This window comes from Elephas maximus, chromosome 8 (genome assembly GCF_024166365.1).
Source record: "Elephas maximus indicus isolate mEleMax1 chromosome 8, mEleMax1 primary haplotype, whole genome shotgun sequence".
NCBI lineage: Eukaryota > Metazoa > Chordata > Mammalia > Proboscidea > Elephantidae > Elephas > Elephas maximus.
In genome coordinates, this window is record NC_064826.1 from 15,153,610 (window position 1) to 15,170,328 (window position 16,719).

Sequence of the window (16,719 nt, forward strand, 5' to 3'; positions counted from 1 at the left end):
TTAAAGAAATGAAAACTGACACACCCGCAGCACCCAAAAACATACTGTGGGAAAGAGTAAGATTGATAAGCAATCAATTTTGTCCATACCTTTTTTGGTACTCTACGCGAAATACTGTCATGTTCCCTTTCAGCTGATGAACAAAGGCATGTGACAAGCCCCAATATTCCATTTATGTTATCCATGCGAATAAAGGTATATAAACTATGATTCATAAATAAAGAGGGTCTGTGTAAGGCATACCCTGGAGGTGTAGTGGTTAAGTGCTACGGCTGCTAAAGAAAAGGGTGGCAGCTTGAATCCGCCAGGCGCTCCTTGGAAACTCTATGGGGCAGTTCTACTCTGTCCTATAGGGTCGCTATGAGTCGGAACTGACTCGACGGCAGTGAGTTTGATGTAAGGCCTGCACATTTCACAGCCTGTGCATCACAGATGTGACCAGCTTTGAGCAAGCCAGCTTCATCTCTCTCCTTGTCAACCACCTTCCTTGTCCAATACTACAAGAGTCCTAAATTAAAGATGAAATGGAGCCCAAGTAGTAGCATGGGTTTTGGACGTTTATGTGTTGAAATAAACACGACTCTTACAGTGTTATAGACTAGCTCAGAGACTTCACTTATGAAACATATCAAGACACTTTGGGGATGTCATTTTCAGTCCCAGAACTTTATTTCTAAACCAATTTTAAGGATGCAAAACTTGAAGCACAAAAAAAACAAAAACAAGAGCACAAACAGCTATGGTCGTCTATGTGCTGCTAATTCTAGTGGCCAAGAGGAATTCTACCAAATGCCAAAGGATGTCCCTAAACTATAGACAGTTAAAGGCCCTCTTGCCCTTTGACACTGTCATCGTCATTGTTTGCTTAGCGGAACCCACCTGTGACGTTCCCATTCAATGAGCCTCTGGTCTTAACTACCGAAGCATCTCTTTTCGTAGAGGAAAAGACTAGTAATAAATACTTTAATATAGTGAATTATCTAATATCCTTTACCACCATCCCAGAAAGTCTTAGTAAATATTAAAGGTGAAGTGAACTATTAAGACAGTTAAGTGAACAACAATGCAAACTTTAAGGATTTTTATCTTTTGTTTGCTGCCATGACCTCAGGCTTGGAATAGTGCCAGGCAGTGGTGACTCAATAATGGTGATTTATTGAATGATGTAACCCTTGAACTGCACCTTCACTTATTACTCTCCCATCTCAGAAACTTAGGACTTTGATCAAACCCAACTGGTTACTAAGGTTGGTGACTAATTCAAACAGGGCTCGCAGACTGTTAACTCCTAAGTCTTATGACATGAGGTACTTAGGCATCCTAAAGCCATTACCTAGACAAAGATAAGTTACCCTAAACTCTGTCCTACAGACTAGCTCTGGAAAATGCAAATTCATGAGACAGAGAGGAGAGAGACAGAGATGAGGAGAGATCGGCACCCATAACACAATATATGCCACTGCTTTTACACCTATTCTGAGGCCATACTCGGGAAAGACTTTATTTTTCAGCTCGTTTCACTTTTCCTTGATCCTCTACTTTCTTAATGGCTGCTTGGATTGCCTCCTGGTCGCCCAGGAACTGGTGAGGTCCAACAGCATGCAGGTTTTCATCCAGTTCCAGGAGAATGGGGACACCAGTAGGGAGAGTGATGTTGATAATGTCTTCATCTGAGATACCTGTCGATTGGGAGAGGAAGGGATAGGTGTTAGCAACAACCTAGGAGGAAGTTCTGTCCGGTTGTTTAACTGCCTATTTACTTAGTTCCGCATGTTTGAAACCAGACCAGGTATTGTGAGGGAGTCCAAGAACTTCCTAGAAATCCTAGATAGAGTGACATCATCAAGTTCTAAACCTAAACCTTAGGGCAGTAAATATCTTTTGAGGCCATCTGTTCCTGGCTGTTCCCTATCCTGGCTGTTCCCTATTCAAACATTAAAAGAATAACAAATGATTCTCCCCATGCCCACATTCATGTCACTGGTTTTCCACAGAAATCACTTAACCTTGAAAAATTTAAAAGTTAACCCCCCAGGTGTCTTTTCTGTTCTTTTTTTCCCCCTTTTACGTGTTGTCCCCAGGTTTATCCTAAAATTAGGACTTCTCCCAAATCTCTGAAGCTACCTCATCTGATTGGAATACCGTTGGTTTCCCAGCACTAGGTAAGCTTGGAAGATGCTGGGCTAGATCCAGCCAAGCCAGAATGCTCCCCCGGGATGCTTAGAATCGACAGCCAGAACGATCCAGGAAAGGAGGTTGTGGCACACCTTGTGAACGGACCTTATTCTCCTACTGTCCCAGCCCGACCACTAGGAGAGCGAAGGTGTGTGTAACGAACAAGTCACCTTCAATCCTTTTTGAAATATAGCTAAATTATACGTAATTTACCTTTGACCATGAGAGTTGGTATTGTCGTAATAGCGGCAGTAATATTGTTATTACCGTGACTACTATCAACAACAAAAAGCAGAGTATGTGCTACACGCCAGGTGCTCTTCTAAGCACTTTATCTGTAGTAATGAATTTCATCATCACTGTAACCCTGTGAGGATAGAAGCTTTTCCAAGATTGCACAGAGAGTAACTGGCAGAGCCCGGATTCTAACCCAGGTGTCCGTACCTAATACATATCACGCTGTCTCTCAAGTGCCTCAAAATGGGCAAAGGCAAGGTAGGTGAAAAGAGATGCTGTTGAGCAAATTAAAAGGCAACTGAAAGCATTACCTACTTTAAGAACACACTTTTGATACAGAGATTTCTGAATTCTAACCATATGCTTCTGTTGTATATTAATAGAAAGGCCCAAGGTCAAGCAGTTCAACACATTCTGAGGACAGTCCAAGGGTTCGTCTCTCCTTGGGGGATAACAGTGGCAGAATAAGTTATTACCAGTTAGTTATCAATGCACTTTGTCATTTTAATTGGTCACTGGTCATCCACGAGCCCCAACCAAGAGCCTCAGAATCACAGTATTGGATCTCTACCGCTAGGTGATTCTTTAACTAGAATTTCCTGTCTAGGCCCAGAGGAGCTACCAAAGAACTCTCACTTACCAACTATACATACCCAGACAGATGTGCAACAAGGGAAAGACTCAATCCTACCATGGAAGTCGGTGTTTCTTGTAAGATCACCGCCCCATCTTCTCCCTTAGCACGCCGTCTTCAATATACTAGCTATCTAACTTTAGGTAAGTAACCCTCTGGGCCTCCGTTTTCTCTATCTTGTTAAAGAAAAAAAAAAAAGAGAAACACTCTCCCACCACCACCATTGCAAAGGTTGTAGCACAGGAGGGATGGATTTAAAAGAGAACAAACATGAAAAAAAAAAAAGTGTAGCACTTAAGTGTTTCTTTTTTTCTTCTAGACAGAAAGTATTACCTACTTTAAAAACACCTCTTTCAGTTCTAGGGTAGGCTACTCAGAGATGACTCTACCCTGCCAAGCCCCTACCCTGTTTCCCCACAATTGTATTCAAGCAGGATTACCACCACAAATGAAAGCTGGTGAGAACAGATACATCCGGAGCAGACAGCCAGCCGTTTAGCTGGGATATGACTGCCTTGGATTCTGAGAGCCCTCATGGGCTCCATCAGGCCAGCCTATCAGCTGGCTGCTGGCAGCTGCCACAGCCTCCCCTTGGACGGAAGAAGGAGAGTTCAGCAGTGTGTGGTATACAACCAAGCGACCCCCAAATCCGGAACACGCTCTGGAAGTCCCAGGCCTACCTCACTTAATTAGCCAGTAACTGAGGCTCTATTATGTGACTAATACTCTGGGGAAGGATACTCGTGACCTTGGGCATGACTTGACCTCTACTGAATTATTTCTTTGTTTATAAAATGAGGAAGATGGTGTCTTCTAGCACCTCAGTTCCCCAATAATATTCTAAACAGTTTAGAGAAGCAGAGGCGCTTCAGAGGGCTGAGAAATAGAACTACTGCTTACATTCACCTACTGTGCAAGGACACAAGAATGAAAGTGATTCTCTCCATGGCCCATTTACATCACTAGGTTTCCACAGAATTATTTAATCTTGAAAAATCTGAAAGTGAACCCCAGAACACCCTTTTCTGTTTCCCCCACCCCTTTACATTTTTTCCCCAGGTTAATCCTAAAATTAGGACCTTTCATTAATGTATGTCCCCAGATTTTATCTGTCTCCCGAGTTTATAAGCATATTTGTTCACTGAAGGGTGAGAAAGAGAAAGATAAATTCTACAGATTTCTTCAATTAGTCTAAATTTCACCAAAAAATCAGTTAGAAAACAACTATTTTAGCAAAAATGACCATGTTTGACTACAGTTTGCTAAGGGAGGCAGCAGAAACCACAAATTAAACTCTATCAGCGTCTCACACTCACCACTTACAGCTTGTGTGACTTCAGAGGACCACCAACTGTTTATCCTCATAAAAGTACTAGGACTCTGGACATTATTTTAAGATGACTAACCAGGTCCCCCATTGTCCTCTCTCACCACTTCTATTCAACACTACTTGAAGTTCTAACTAGGGCAACTAGACAAGAAAATGAAATAAAGGCACCCAGATTGGAAAGAAAGGAATAAAACTATTTCTATTTGCAGAAAATCTTAGGAAGTCCATTAAAAACTATTAGAATAGACAGGTTCAGCAAGGTTACAGGATATAAGATCAATACACAAAAATCAATTATACTTCTATACAGTAGCAATGAGCAAGCTAAAATGAAATTGAGAAACAATTCCATTTACAATAGCACCTAAAGAAAAAAATACTTAGGAATAAATTTAAGCAAAGAAGTATAAAACTTATATTCTGACAACTACTAAACGTTACTGAAAGAAATTAAAGAAGACCTAAATAAATGGGAAAACACCCATGCTCATGGATAGAAGACAAGTTGTTAAGATGACAATATTCCCCAAATTGATCTACAGATTCAACGCAATCCCTATCAAAATCTCAGAACTTGCAGAAATTGATAACCTGATCTTAAAATTCATAGCGCACCTCCTCAAGGCACCCAGAATAGCCAAAACAATCTCGGAAGAACAAAGCTGGAGGACTCTCCCTTTCTGAATTCAACATTTACTACAAAGCTACAGTACCGAGTTTTTACTCAAAAAAGTGCACTTTCTATGTTTGTTTGCCAACCATGCCCCCCTCCCCACAAGGTAGTTTCATAAAGGCCACTATGCCAGTTGTTTTTCACATGTTGTTGTAAAAATAAATTTTAAAAAATTAGCATAGTGCACTTACAAAAATACCTTGCAGGTGAAGGGCACGGCTGGCAAACAAACACAGAAGACACATATTATTTGTGTAAAAATACAATAATCAAGAGACTGTAATACTCACGTAAGGATAGATTATAGATCAATGGAATAGAATTCCAGAGTCTAAAATAAAACCTGACATTTATGGTCAATAGGGCCAATACGGGAGCAGACTGCCACATCTTTCTCCCATGGAGCGGCTTGTGGGTTCAAACCACCAACCTTTCGGTTAGCAGTCGAGCGCTTTAACCACCGTGCAACCAGGGCTCCTTTATGGTCAGCTGAAATTCAACAAGGATGCCAAGACAAGTAAATGGGGGAACGAACAGTCTTTTCAAGAAATGGTGCTGGGACAACTGTATATCTACACGCAAAAGAGGGAAGTTGGGCGCTCACTTCACACCATATACAAAAATTAACTCAAAATGGGTCAAAGATTTAAATGTAATAGCCAAAACTATAAAACTCTTAAGAAAATATAAATCTCCACGGCCTTGGACTAGGCAATGGCTTCTTAAGTATGACACCAAAAGCACAGTAACAGCAACAAAAATATTAGATAAACTGGACATCATTAAAATTTTAAAAATGTTTATGCTTAAGGGATACTGTAAAGACAGTGAAAAGACAACTTACAGAATGGTAAAAAATCTGCAAGTCATATATCTGATAAGAAACTTGTATCTAGAATATATAAAGAACACTTACAACTCAGTAATAAAAAGATAAGCAACCAAACTTAAAGATAAACAAAGGATCTGAAAAGACATTTCTCCAAAGAAAGTAAACAAATAGGCAATAAGTACATGAAAAGATACTCATTAGCCATCGGGGAAACACAAATCAAAACCACCATGAGATACAATTTCACATCCAACAGGATGGTTATAATCAACAAGTGAGATTATAACAAGTGTTGCCAAGGATGTGAAGAAATTAGAATCCTCGTACATTGTTGGTGGGAGTGTAAAATGGTATGGACACTTTAGAAAACCATCTGGCAACTGCTCAAAAGGTTAAACATGGAGTTACCATACGATCGAGCAATTCCTCTCTTAGGTACACAGCAAAAAAAAAAAAATCAAAGCCATTGTGTCGGGTCGATTCCGACTCATAATGACCCTGTAGGACAGAGTAGAACTGCCCCATAGGGTTTCCAAGGAGCGGCTGGTGGATTCAAACTGCCAACCTTTTGGTTAGCAGTCAAACTCTTAACCGCTGCGCCACTGGGGCTCTACAACATATATACCCAAGGGAAATGAAAGCATATGTCCACATAAAGACTTGTACACAAATCTTCATAGCAACATTATTCGTAATAGCCCCAAATTTGAAACACCCCAAAAGTCCATCAACTCATAAATGGATACATTAAACGTGGTGTATCTTCTATACAATGAAATAAAAAGAAATGAAGTACTGATACATGCTACAACATGGACGATCCATGGTATCATTATGTTAAGTGGAAGAAGTTAGTTACAAAGGACCACATATAGTAATGATTCCATTTATATGAAACGGCCAGAATAGCCAAGTCTATGAGCTAGGAAGTAGATTAGTGGTTGCCTAGGGCTGGGGGTTCAGAGCAGGGGTAGGGAGATTGGGAGATGATGACTAAGGGATATGAAGTTTCTTCTGGGGGGTGATGAAAATGTTCTAAAATTGATTGTGTGGTGATGGACGCCCAGCTCTATGAATATACTAAGAGTCACTGAATTGTATACTTTAAAAATAAAGCTGTTCGAAAAACATGACTAAAAATGACTAAATAGACCCAGAAAGGTTAAAACCTGCTCAAATCACAAGACTATTAGGCAGTAAAATTGGGCTTGATTTTTTTTTTTTTTTACTTTTAAATCCCAGGACTTAAGGGCTGGCAATTTCCGCCAGTGTCAAGGGAAGAGGGGAATGTTTACAGGCACGCTCTGCCCTTGTAAAGGGCCAGGTACTAACTGGACAGAAAGACCCAGGGTCCCCATGTTTCTAGGTCTGGTAAAGGGCATGAACAGATTTGTCTGATGCCCTTGTAACAGATAAGACACCGGGATCATGGTGGAGCAGGTTCAGAGGTTACAGTCTGTGACCCTAGCAAAGAGCTCTCGGTCTCCAGCAAGGAGCTAGGGAAACACGTAGTGCTGACTCGAATGACCATGGCCTCAGAGCTAACCAGCTCTAACAGGCCCACTCTTAAGCTCACGCTTGTGGCTTAGCTAACAACCTACTTTTGTATGGACCCAATCAAAGAGTCAACTGAACAAAGGCCACCAGAACTTTAATAATTCACCTAGAAAAGGAAGGACAGCGCAATAAAAATGTTTCCAATAAATAGAGAACTTGACATGACTACTCAAGCCATTCACAAAGCAGACTAATTACTTACAAATATTTAACATACTTAGACTGGCTAATCATCAGTCAAGGAGACCCAAATGACTGAAATTTCAAAATAGCAAATTAGGAAAAACCACAATGAGGCCATTACTCATTATTCAATTTTGTCATAAGCTACATTCTTCATTCTAAGAAAGCTAAGCGAGCAGAACTCCTTGGGCTAGAAGACGCAGCTGCACTGGACTAAACCAGAGGGAATCAACGCTGTATTATTTAAAATCCTACTACAAGCTCATTCGCTGGAACATCATATGAAAGGTAAAATGAGGGGCCACATATCACACCCCCTGTCTGATAACTGGCCCGCATGTTTTGTACAGGGACCAAGAAATGTTCTCAAGGACAACATCACAGAGTTCTTATCCTGCACATACCCTTCCCCACCACTCCCCCTCTGTGGCCACCCAGTCATGTACCCCCGACCATTGTTTTTAACATGCTGAATCTTCATGTAGGGACACCTGGGGGTTAACTGCAATCAATCTGAACAACGGTGAGTTTTCAAGTAAGAAATAATTAAAGAAGCTGGAATTGTTGCCCTGAGATAATCTTTAAATCTTAAACCATAATATCCCCTGAAGCTTTCTTTAAACTGAACAATGGGTTAACTTATTTAGTAAAGAATGTTTGCCTTGAGCATTGTGCTCTTTAGAAGAGCCATCTATATGGGATCAAATTGACCACAGCAACTCGAAAGGTTAGATAGGAAGCTTAGGGGGCAGTGAGTTCGTGTTAATGGGCAACAACTTGGGAAAGGAGGTAGGAATGGTTGCGCACCTTGAATGTAATCAATGCCACTGAATTGTACGTGTAGAAATTGTTAAATTGGCATATGTTTTGCTGTGTATACTTTCAACAATAATAAAAAAAAGAAACGTTTAGATGGGGGTAACTCAAGGTCAAAATAGTGGAAAATTCAAACACCCTCATTTTCTGCATACAGGACTAACTTCAGAAAGTCAGATCTGTACCTACAAGTCCCTTCCCCCAAGTGGCTGTGGCAGGGAGAGGACCCAAAGGCAGACTGGAATGATCACACTACAGTGCTACTATAGCACTCATGCTTTGCCTCCTGCTGGGGGTGGCTGTGCAAGGACTTGCCTCTCCCATAATTATCAGAAGCTCCTTGAGGATCCAAATTCGTTGCCTTCAAGTCAGTTCTAATTCATGGCCACCCTATGTGTGTCAGAGTAAAACTGTGCTCCATAGGGTTTTCAATGGCTGTGATCTTACAGGAATAAATCGCCAGGGCTGTCTTCTGTGGCTGTACTGGGTGGTTTCAGATCTCCAACCTTTTACTCAGTATCTGAGCACAAACCGTTTGTACCACCCAGGAAACTTCCTTGAAGACAGGGACCATGTTTTACTCATCCCTGCCCTGGTGATGCAGTGATTAAGAACTCAGCTGCTAACCAAAAGGTTGACAGTTTGAATCTACCAGCCACTCCTTGGAAACCCTATGGAGCAGTCTTACTCTGTCCTATAGGGTTGCTATGAGTTGGAATTGACTCCATGGCAACAGGTTTGGTTTGGGTTTGGTATTACCCCTGCTCCTAAAACAGTACCTTACCCACTGTAAAAACTTAGCAAATGTTTGCTAAACTGTAAGTAATGTTATTAGGGGTTAGCTGCTAGGGTCCAGCAATCATTAATATAACATCACTGCATTTATTATATGAATCTATTTTTACATATAACTAAAGGCTATAAGGAATAAGAAAATAAATTCTAAGACATAAAGCCCAGATAGGAAAGCACTCCAAAGACGTGGCCAGAGCTGTAGGACTGGCCAGATTTCAGAAATATCAAAATGAAGATGTGAATGCCACAAACTAAGAACCTTGGGTGTGACTATTTCACCTGGAGGTGCCATTCCCCTCGCATCTAGAATAGCGCCTGATATAACGGGCCCTCAGCACAAAGCTGAATGGAATGAATTCTAACTCTCTGGATTTTCAGATTGAATCTAGTCTGTTACTGCTAAAGCCTTGATTAAAGACTCTGTTCCCCTTACTACCTTAGCCAGAAAAAAGGACTGAGAACGTTCTTAGCCTTGAATAAGTTAAGTCTAGTGCTCATCAAGAATTAAATTAAGTTTGTCTTCTACATATTCTTTGGTTTTCTCCAAAGTGTCTGCTCAAAATCACTGGACTTCAGGAAATACAAAAAGAGATGCTCAGGGTGGCAAAGAGCTCTGTTACAGGATAAGAGGAAATCCCGTTCTGTAATGCATACACTCATTCAACTGTGATACGCCATCCACTTCCCACCTCCCCTTCCCAATCAAGGAAGTCCCAAATCAAACCCCACTGACAGATGACCTCTGATAAGACTCCCATATTGCTGTCAAAATAAAAATTGAAACAAGGGATGCTGAGTTTCACAGATGATCTATTTTGAATGATAATTCTTTAAAGTTTGAATACTCTATACGCACAACTTAAAGGTATGGTAGGGGAACAACTGGAAATAGCTGACACATAAGTCCTTATGGAAACTTCCCCTTGCCCTTTGATGTTACGTAGATTTGCCCTCACTTTGAAATGACTGAATCAACTCCTAGTCACAACAAATTCTTCGTCACAATCACCTTCACTTGCTGCTCCTACAGCTTTTAAATAATTGAAAAGGTTTCCAGCAGAACCGCAGGCACCTGGCTCCAACTTTACAAACTCAACTTAAAGGCAGACTCAGGAACAGGTCTCGTTCGTAACCTGGGGACTGCCTGTATTTGAATAGTGTAACGTGACAGAACAACCTCTAACTTAGAATAGGGCAGGAGGAAGAGTCCATTCTACATTTAACTTTACAGTTAGAAAAGCCTATAATTTTTAAAAATTTGGTTTCTATAAATCATTTATAGTTATAATAAAGCTTAATCACACTACTAAGTATTTGCGTCTCAGAAGAGAGGCCTAAATTTACCACTCCTGAAAATGTCACACTAAAATACCAAAGGTGATGGCCTTGTCATCCTTGTCCCCACAGCTTTAGTGGGGCTTCCAGCTGACCTTTCCTCCCCAATTCTCTAATTTCAGCTCCCCACTTCTTGGACCCGTTATGTATCCAACTGCCCAGCAATTCTTCAGGGACCACTTCTGTCCTTCATGAGTCTCTGGCGTGCCACTCTTGTTCCAACCTTGAAACTGCCTGGTCCTGTACTTGAACCCAGACTAAACAATCTACTTCCTCTGGCAAGATCCAGAGGAATGCTTCACTTAGTACCTGGCTTCTCCTTCAGTGTGGGCCAGCAGAAAACAAACAGGAAGTGACTATGCCAACCACAGAGAAAGAAATACACGCCTGTCTGGAATCTGGCTGATTCTCAGCCCGTGTTATCATTTTTATGGTGGTGCTTTGTGAGAAGTGTATCTGAACTAGTCAGAGCTGGGCCCTTCCTTATCCTGCCCAATAATAGCACAGTAGAGGTAGTTTTTTACGTTTATGAAAGTCAGTAAAGCACTACCTAAAGTAGGAATTTTTTTTTCTTACTATATTTCACATGTCTATTTTAAGTCTTCTTTCTTAAGTGTTAAGAACTACTATCAAATTAAAAGCAAAGTGACTCCTAGAATTACATATAATTGAGAGCAGAGAGATGACATAATCTGACAGAGGAGAGGCCACCCTCAGCCAAGAAGCCTATCTTAGGCACTGGCCTGCGGTTCCTCCGTTTGCAATTCTTGCACAAGGGTGTTGTCTAGCTCTGAATGTTAACACTTGACTCTCACGGTTCCATCACCTGTGTTGGCTCCCGGAGGTCCCTGTTGACCCACTCCTAGACCAGGTGGCTGTAAGAAGGAATAAAAGCAGAAAGGCGTCCCACTAACCCAAACTGAAGCCACTGCTGTCAAGTCGATTCCAACTCATAGCTACCCCACAGGCTTTCCAAAGCTGTAAATCTCTGTAGAAGCAAACCACCACATCTTTTCCTAGAGGAGCCGCTGGTGGTTTCCAACTGCCAACCTTTCAGTTAGCAGTTGATCACCTGAACCACTGCGCCACCAGGGCTCCACTGAAGTCCCACTAAAGCTACAGAATTTGGCAGCGAATGAGCAGAGAGAATTCTGCTGATAGGGTGAAACAACTTTTACTAGAGGAACTCATAACTCACAAGTAACATTAGCAAGACTCTGTAATGAAACTTCACGTGCCAGCAACTGCTACGTAACCCCTCATGAAGAAGGCCTTTAAAAAGTTATTCTCTACCGTGACCGTGGCTTAGGTGCTAAATAAAGTCAAAAGCTCCCAAAACCTTGAGAAAGCACAAGAAATGCCCACCAGGTTAGTTTTCAAAGGCACAGGTATGTGTATGTAGCAGTCTTCATTTCATTCTGCTAATGCACAAACTAATCTAATCTACTATTTTCTGCAACAGAGGCCAAGGTTCCAGTTAAGGGTAATGATGATTCCACTAGAAAAAACACATCTTTTTAGTTGAGGTGCAGTTTACATACAGCAAAACGTGCCGTTTTTGGTATCCAGTTCTGGGTTCTGACAGACAGGAACAGTGGTATAACCACCACCACGATCGAGATACAGAACCCTTCTAGCATCCCCCAAAGGCCCCTCAGACCCCTTCGCAGTCTACCCTTCTCACCATTGATCTCATGTTTTCTGTCCTGATGGTTTTGCTTTTTTCCTGAATGGCTTAAATGGCTCATACAACACATAGCTTTGGTTTCTTTCACTTGCCGAGATGCAGTTAAGATTCATCCCTGATGAATCTCATCCACAGTGTTGTAGTGGGTTCAGTAGTTTGCTCCTTTTTATTAGGTCAGCTTCTTTAAGCAAAACAGATTAGGGATCAATGATCGATCAAATGAAATAAAAGCATGACTTAGTTATACCAAACAGTGTTAAACCACAGCCTTCTAGTGAGCTCAGAGCTTAGCCCAGCTTCCTAAGTTAAAGAAAATATGCAAAATGCCTAGAACTGTGCCTGGCACAGCATATGTGCTCAAAAACAGAGCCACCTGTGTGACAGTGCTAGGGAGCGCCATTCACAGACCACAATGTTATAACAGTTATAACAGTTTAAGACTCAATTATTTTCATCAAATTACCTTTCTACGGGTTACCTGCCAAGGATGCTCTTGACTCAGCTTCTTACAACACAGTATTCCAAACAGAATAGATGAAAGAAAGGACAACTTTTCAGAGAAAATTTAAAACAAGTCCAGGTGGTTATAATGTGTACCATGTGTGGAGGCTCGGGGAGCTGGGTTTTGGGCAGAATTCATGACTCCAACATGATCATGATCATGACCAGGTCATCTGAGGGCTCTCTGGGTTTCATTTTCCTTCAATAACACCTGTCGTCTTTCCCTCAAGTGGAAGAAGTGTCAGTCAGGGTTTGACTGCCTGTGGGGTTATGTCATAACACCAAACACTTGTGAAACAAGGTAACTTCTTAAGAACCCATACTTCCCATTGTTGAGGTATAGACAGTCTTCGTAGGAAGAGATCAGGCCCTTTAAGATTTCAGGATAGGCCAATATCTTGAGTTTTTTAACTAGGTCATTGTTCTTAAGCCAAACTTACAGTTTGTAAAGCTAAGAAAGTGTTTTTAGGATACTGATAGTGGGCAGTCATTGATCCTATCAGTTACCAGACTTCCTCCCAGCAGTAGGTAAAATGCTGTAAGTTTGTCAAGCAGTTTAAGGACAATATAGGGAAATCACTCCAGTTCCTTGAACAATCTCATTTTATAGGGAATAAACTTATGCATAGAGCATGACTAGGAATGAGATGAATCTACAACCATAAGCATTTTGACTTTTATAAACAATACAAAGAAATTTAGCAGCTTTTGTGTTTATAGGAAATATGGTAACTCTCTCCAGTCAAGCCTATTTCAGGGATTTCTCCTGAACACTAGCGAAGGCTAACACCCTTATAGTAAAGTGCTGCTGTAATTGTCCAAGCTGGGCATTTTTGAGAGTGAAAGGAGGTGTTAATAATTGCACTGGGACAACAGCTATGAACCAGAAAATGAGGTGTGTATGGTCATATAACTTTACAGTAAAAATACATTGGCATGTAGTCCTTCCCCAAAGAGGAAAATCTAAATTATCCCCCTAAAATAAAGATGACTGCTTAATTGTTGGAGTCTTGGAAAGTTAGCTTTTCACTGAATTTGAAGTGCTAGGTTTCGTCTGGAGCCCTGGTGGTGTAGTGAGTTTACCATATACCACCGGAAGCCCTGTAACTTGAGCTCCTGAAAGTTAGACAATAGCATCACCACTGGCGTTCCTATTCGGTGAGCCTATTAATTTGTAATACATTTTTAAAAGGCTTAGATCTCACATTTTTTTTTTTTAAGCCCTTTACGGCAATGGGTTTGGTTTTCTTTGGTTTAGATCTCCCAAAACTAATAGCAAGGACCAGGAAGAAAGAGCAGACGCTATTTCTTCGGCTCTTGGGAAGGTCACCAATGCTTAAGTCTTAATGGCTTTGACGTAGAATACTTGGCTTCTTAGGTCAAAATAAGGAATCACAGCAACATCAAATGCATCTTACCAGTTAATGCCACCAGGGGGTACTAGAGGCCAAAAAGGAACACAGTCGTACTAGGCAGGAGCAGCCAAGATTACAAGCACCCTCACGCTTTCTCCCATCTACAAATCTCAATCCTCACACGCACAGTTTTCCAGCCTGGGGGCCTGTTCCTAACTGCATGCTCTGGCTTTTCTACCCACTATTCTCCCTGAATGTCCGCCATCCTTTCTGGTTGCCAGTCCTACCATTTCCGTTCCCTGTCTCCCTCCCACACCTCCGACACCCTTTTTCCACAGACGTCCTACTCAAGTCTCTTTTTATAATTTACCTCTTCCTGCTTGGGCACCAGAGTTTTAAATTAGTCATCCCCCAAATAATAACATTTCCTATCAAGCCTGTTTATAGTGATAGGGTTAGAAGGAGTTATAATTAAAGAATTATTAATTACATCTTTTTAATATCGATTTACTAACTTCAATTTCATTCATCTCTGAAAGGTCATTTAGCTTCCTATATCTAACTTAAAAAAGACCTTTAGGAGCAAAGCTAGATCTGAGTCACAGGACTAATGCAAAAATCGCTGAAAAATAAGCAAGCCCACTTCCGCCCCAGTGGTCAAAGTGGTCTAATTTTTTTCCCCCACACACATGTATTTCTGCTTTGTTATTACTTCTATATTAACTCATGTTAATTCACCTTAAACTTCTGTTTTCTAGGCCAAACAATGCCAAATTCTCTAACGTTTCAATCCCATTGATTATTTTTACTAGCTTTATAGAGATGTAATTCATATACCCGTTCTCATCAAGTCAATTCTGACTCACAGTGGCCCTATAGGTCAGAGCAGAACTGCCCCCATTGCTGTCCAAGGAGCAGCTGGTGGATTTGAACTGCCGACCTTTTGGTTAGCAGCCAAGCTCTTGACCATTACGTAGCCAGGGATCGTAGTAATTCATATACTAGTTATTAATCCAATGATTTTTAGTATATTCACAATTCACTAACTTTGAGGTTCTTCATAGAGTTGTGTATCCATCACAATCAAATTTAGAACTTTCATTAACCCCCCAAAAATCCCTATACCCCTTAGCTGTCACTCTCCAATTTCCCATCCCCACCGGCCCTAGGCAACCATCAGTCTACTTTGCCCATTATACACGTTTACCTATTCTGGACAGTTCACTAAGGAATTCACTAATCTGACTCTACTGAGTGCCTTTGTTTCCTAAATAGATCAAGAAGTTGGCAGGTAAGCAAGAAGGGAGTATCCAGAATGAGCAATGATTCAGGCAGGGCTTCAAACCAGTTCTTCCTGGCTCAGTCACGGCCAAGGAAGCGAAACCGGAATAGACCCGAGTTTTCAAAATTTGGGTGAACTGAAATGATAACCAGAATGGGAAACATTAGGGATCTTGCCCGGCTACTACCACCAACTGCTCTGACAGGGATCACAACAGTGCCCTGGACAGAGCTGGAGAAAAATGTATAACAAAATTTTAACCCACAAAAAAAACAAAACAAACCAACAGACTTTCTGGTCTGAGACTGGAGAAGCCCCAAGAGTATAACCCCCAGACACACTTATAGCTTAGTAATGAAGTCACTCTTGAGGTTCACCCTTCAGCCAAAGACTAGGTAGACCCATAGAACAAAATGAGACTAAATGGGCACACCATGCCAGGAGCAAGGAAGAGAAGGCAGGAGGGGACAGGAAGCTGGTAATGGGGAATGCAAGGTTGAGATGGGCAAAGTGTGGACATGTTCTGGAGTTGGCAACCAATGTGACAAAATAATATGCGTATTAATTGTTTAATGAGGAACTAGTTTGCTCTGTAAACCTTCATCTAAAGTACAGTAAAAATACGAAAAAAAAAAATTAGATTCAAAGCCCTATTGGAAACTTAATCCCCTTCTTAGAAAACAAGGGCAGTGTAAGCATTATTACAGCAACCAAACCTCTTGCCCACTGTATTTTGAGCAGAGTCTGAAACAGTGGTGCCCCGCTCAAGTACGGCGGCCAACCACACCATTTTGAATGTGTGTCACTCTTCACAAACCTGCCAATAATCCCATCTCATGCATCATGCTCCTGAAAGGGCTCACTATGCCTCTTCTAAGTCTCCCGAGTCTCCCGTTCCAGGGCTTCAACCTGTTATTTTTCCTGTTCTGGTTATCATTCTGGATCACCCAAATTTTAAACATTCAGGTCTGTTCTGGTTTTGCTTCATCAGTCATAAATGAACTGGTTCAAACCGGTTCAAAGGCCTGGACTGGGGCTGCAGAATAGTTTTCAAGTGATCTGAAGCTAGGTGAAGAGTAAGTCATTCTAACGAGCAGGACAAGCTTTTTGTTTTGTTTTTTAAAGGGGGCTTTCCTAGTAAATAGGGGGAAGAGTACAGGATTCTGAGGAGCTGGCATTTTCTTTAGGGAAGGAAGCCTGGCCACAGGGAGATCTAAGTTTCACCTATAGAAATATGAGCTGGTGGGTAGGATAGAATTTCTTCTGGCAGTAACTTTGAAATTCTGAATTTTAGTTTGTTGCTGCCCTAAGAGGAGCTTCAACTATT

At 41.3% G+C, this 16,719-nt stretch overlaps 1 protein-coding gene across 1 annotated transcript in view; it reads right to left on the reverse strand.

Annotated features, from left to right (window-relative positions):
• Positions 1-647: 647 nt before the first annotated feature.
• BPGM (bisphosphoglycerate mutase) overlaps positions 648-16,719 on the reverse strand; it is a 32,187-nt gene continuing 16,115 nt past the window's right edge. Inside the window, exon 3 of the mRNA XM_049894195.1 lies at positions 648-1,679. Within this exon, the coding sequence (XP_049750152.1) occupies positions 1,501-1,679 (179 nt within the window). The 3' untranslated portion in view covers positions 648-1,500. The remainder of the gene's footprint in view (positions 1,680-16,719) is intronic.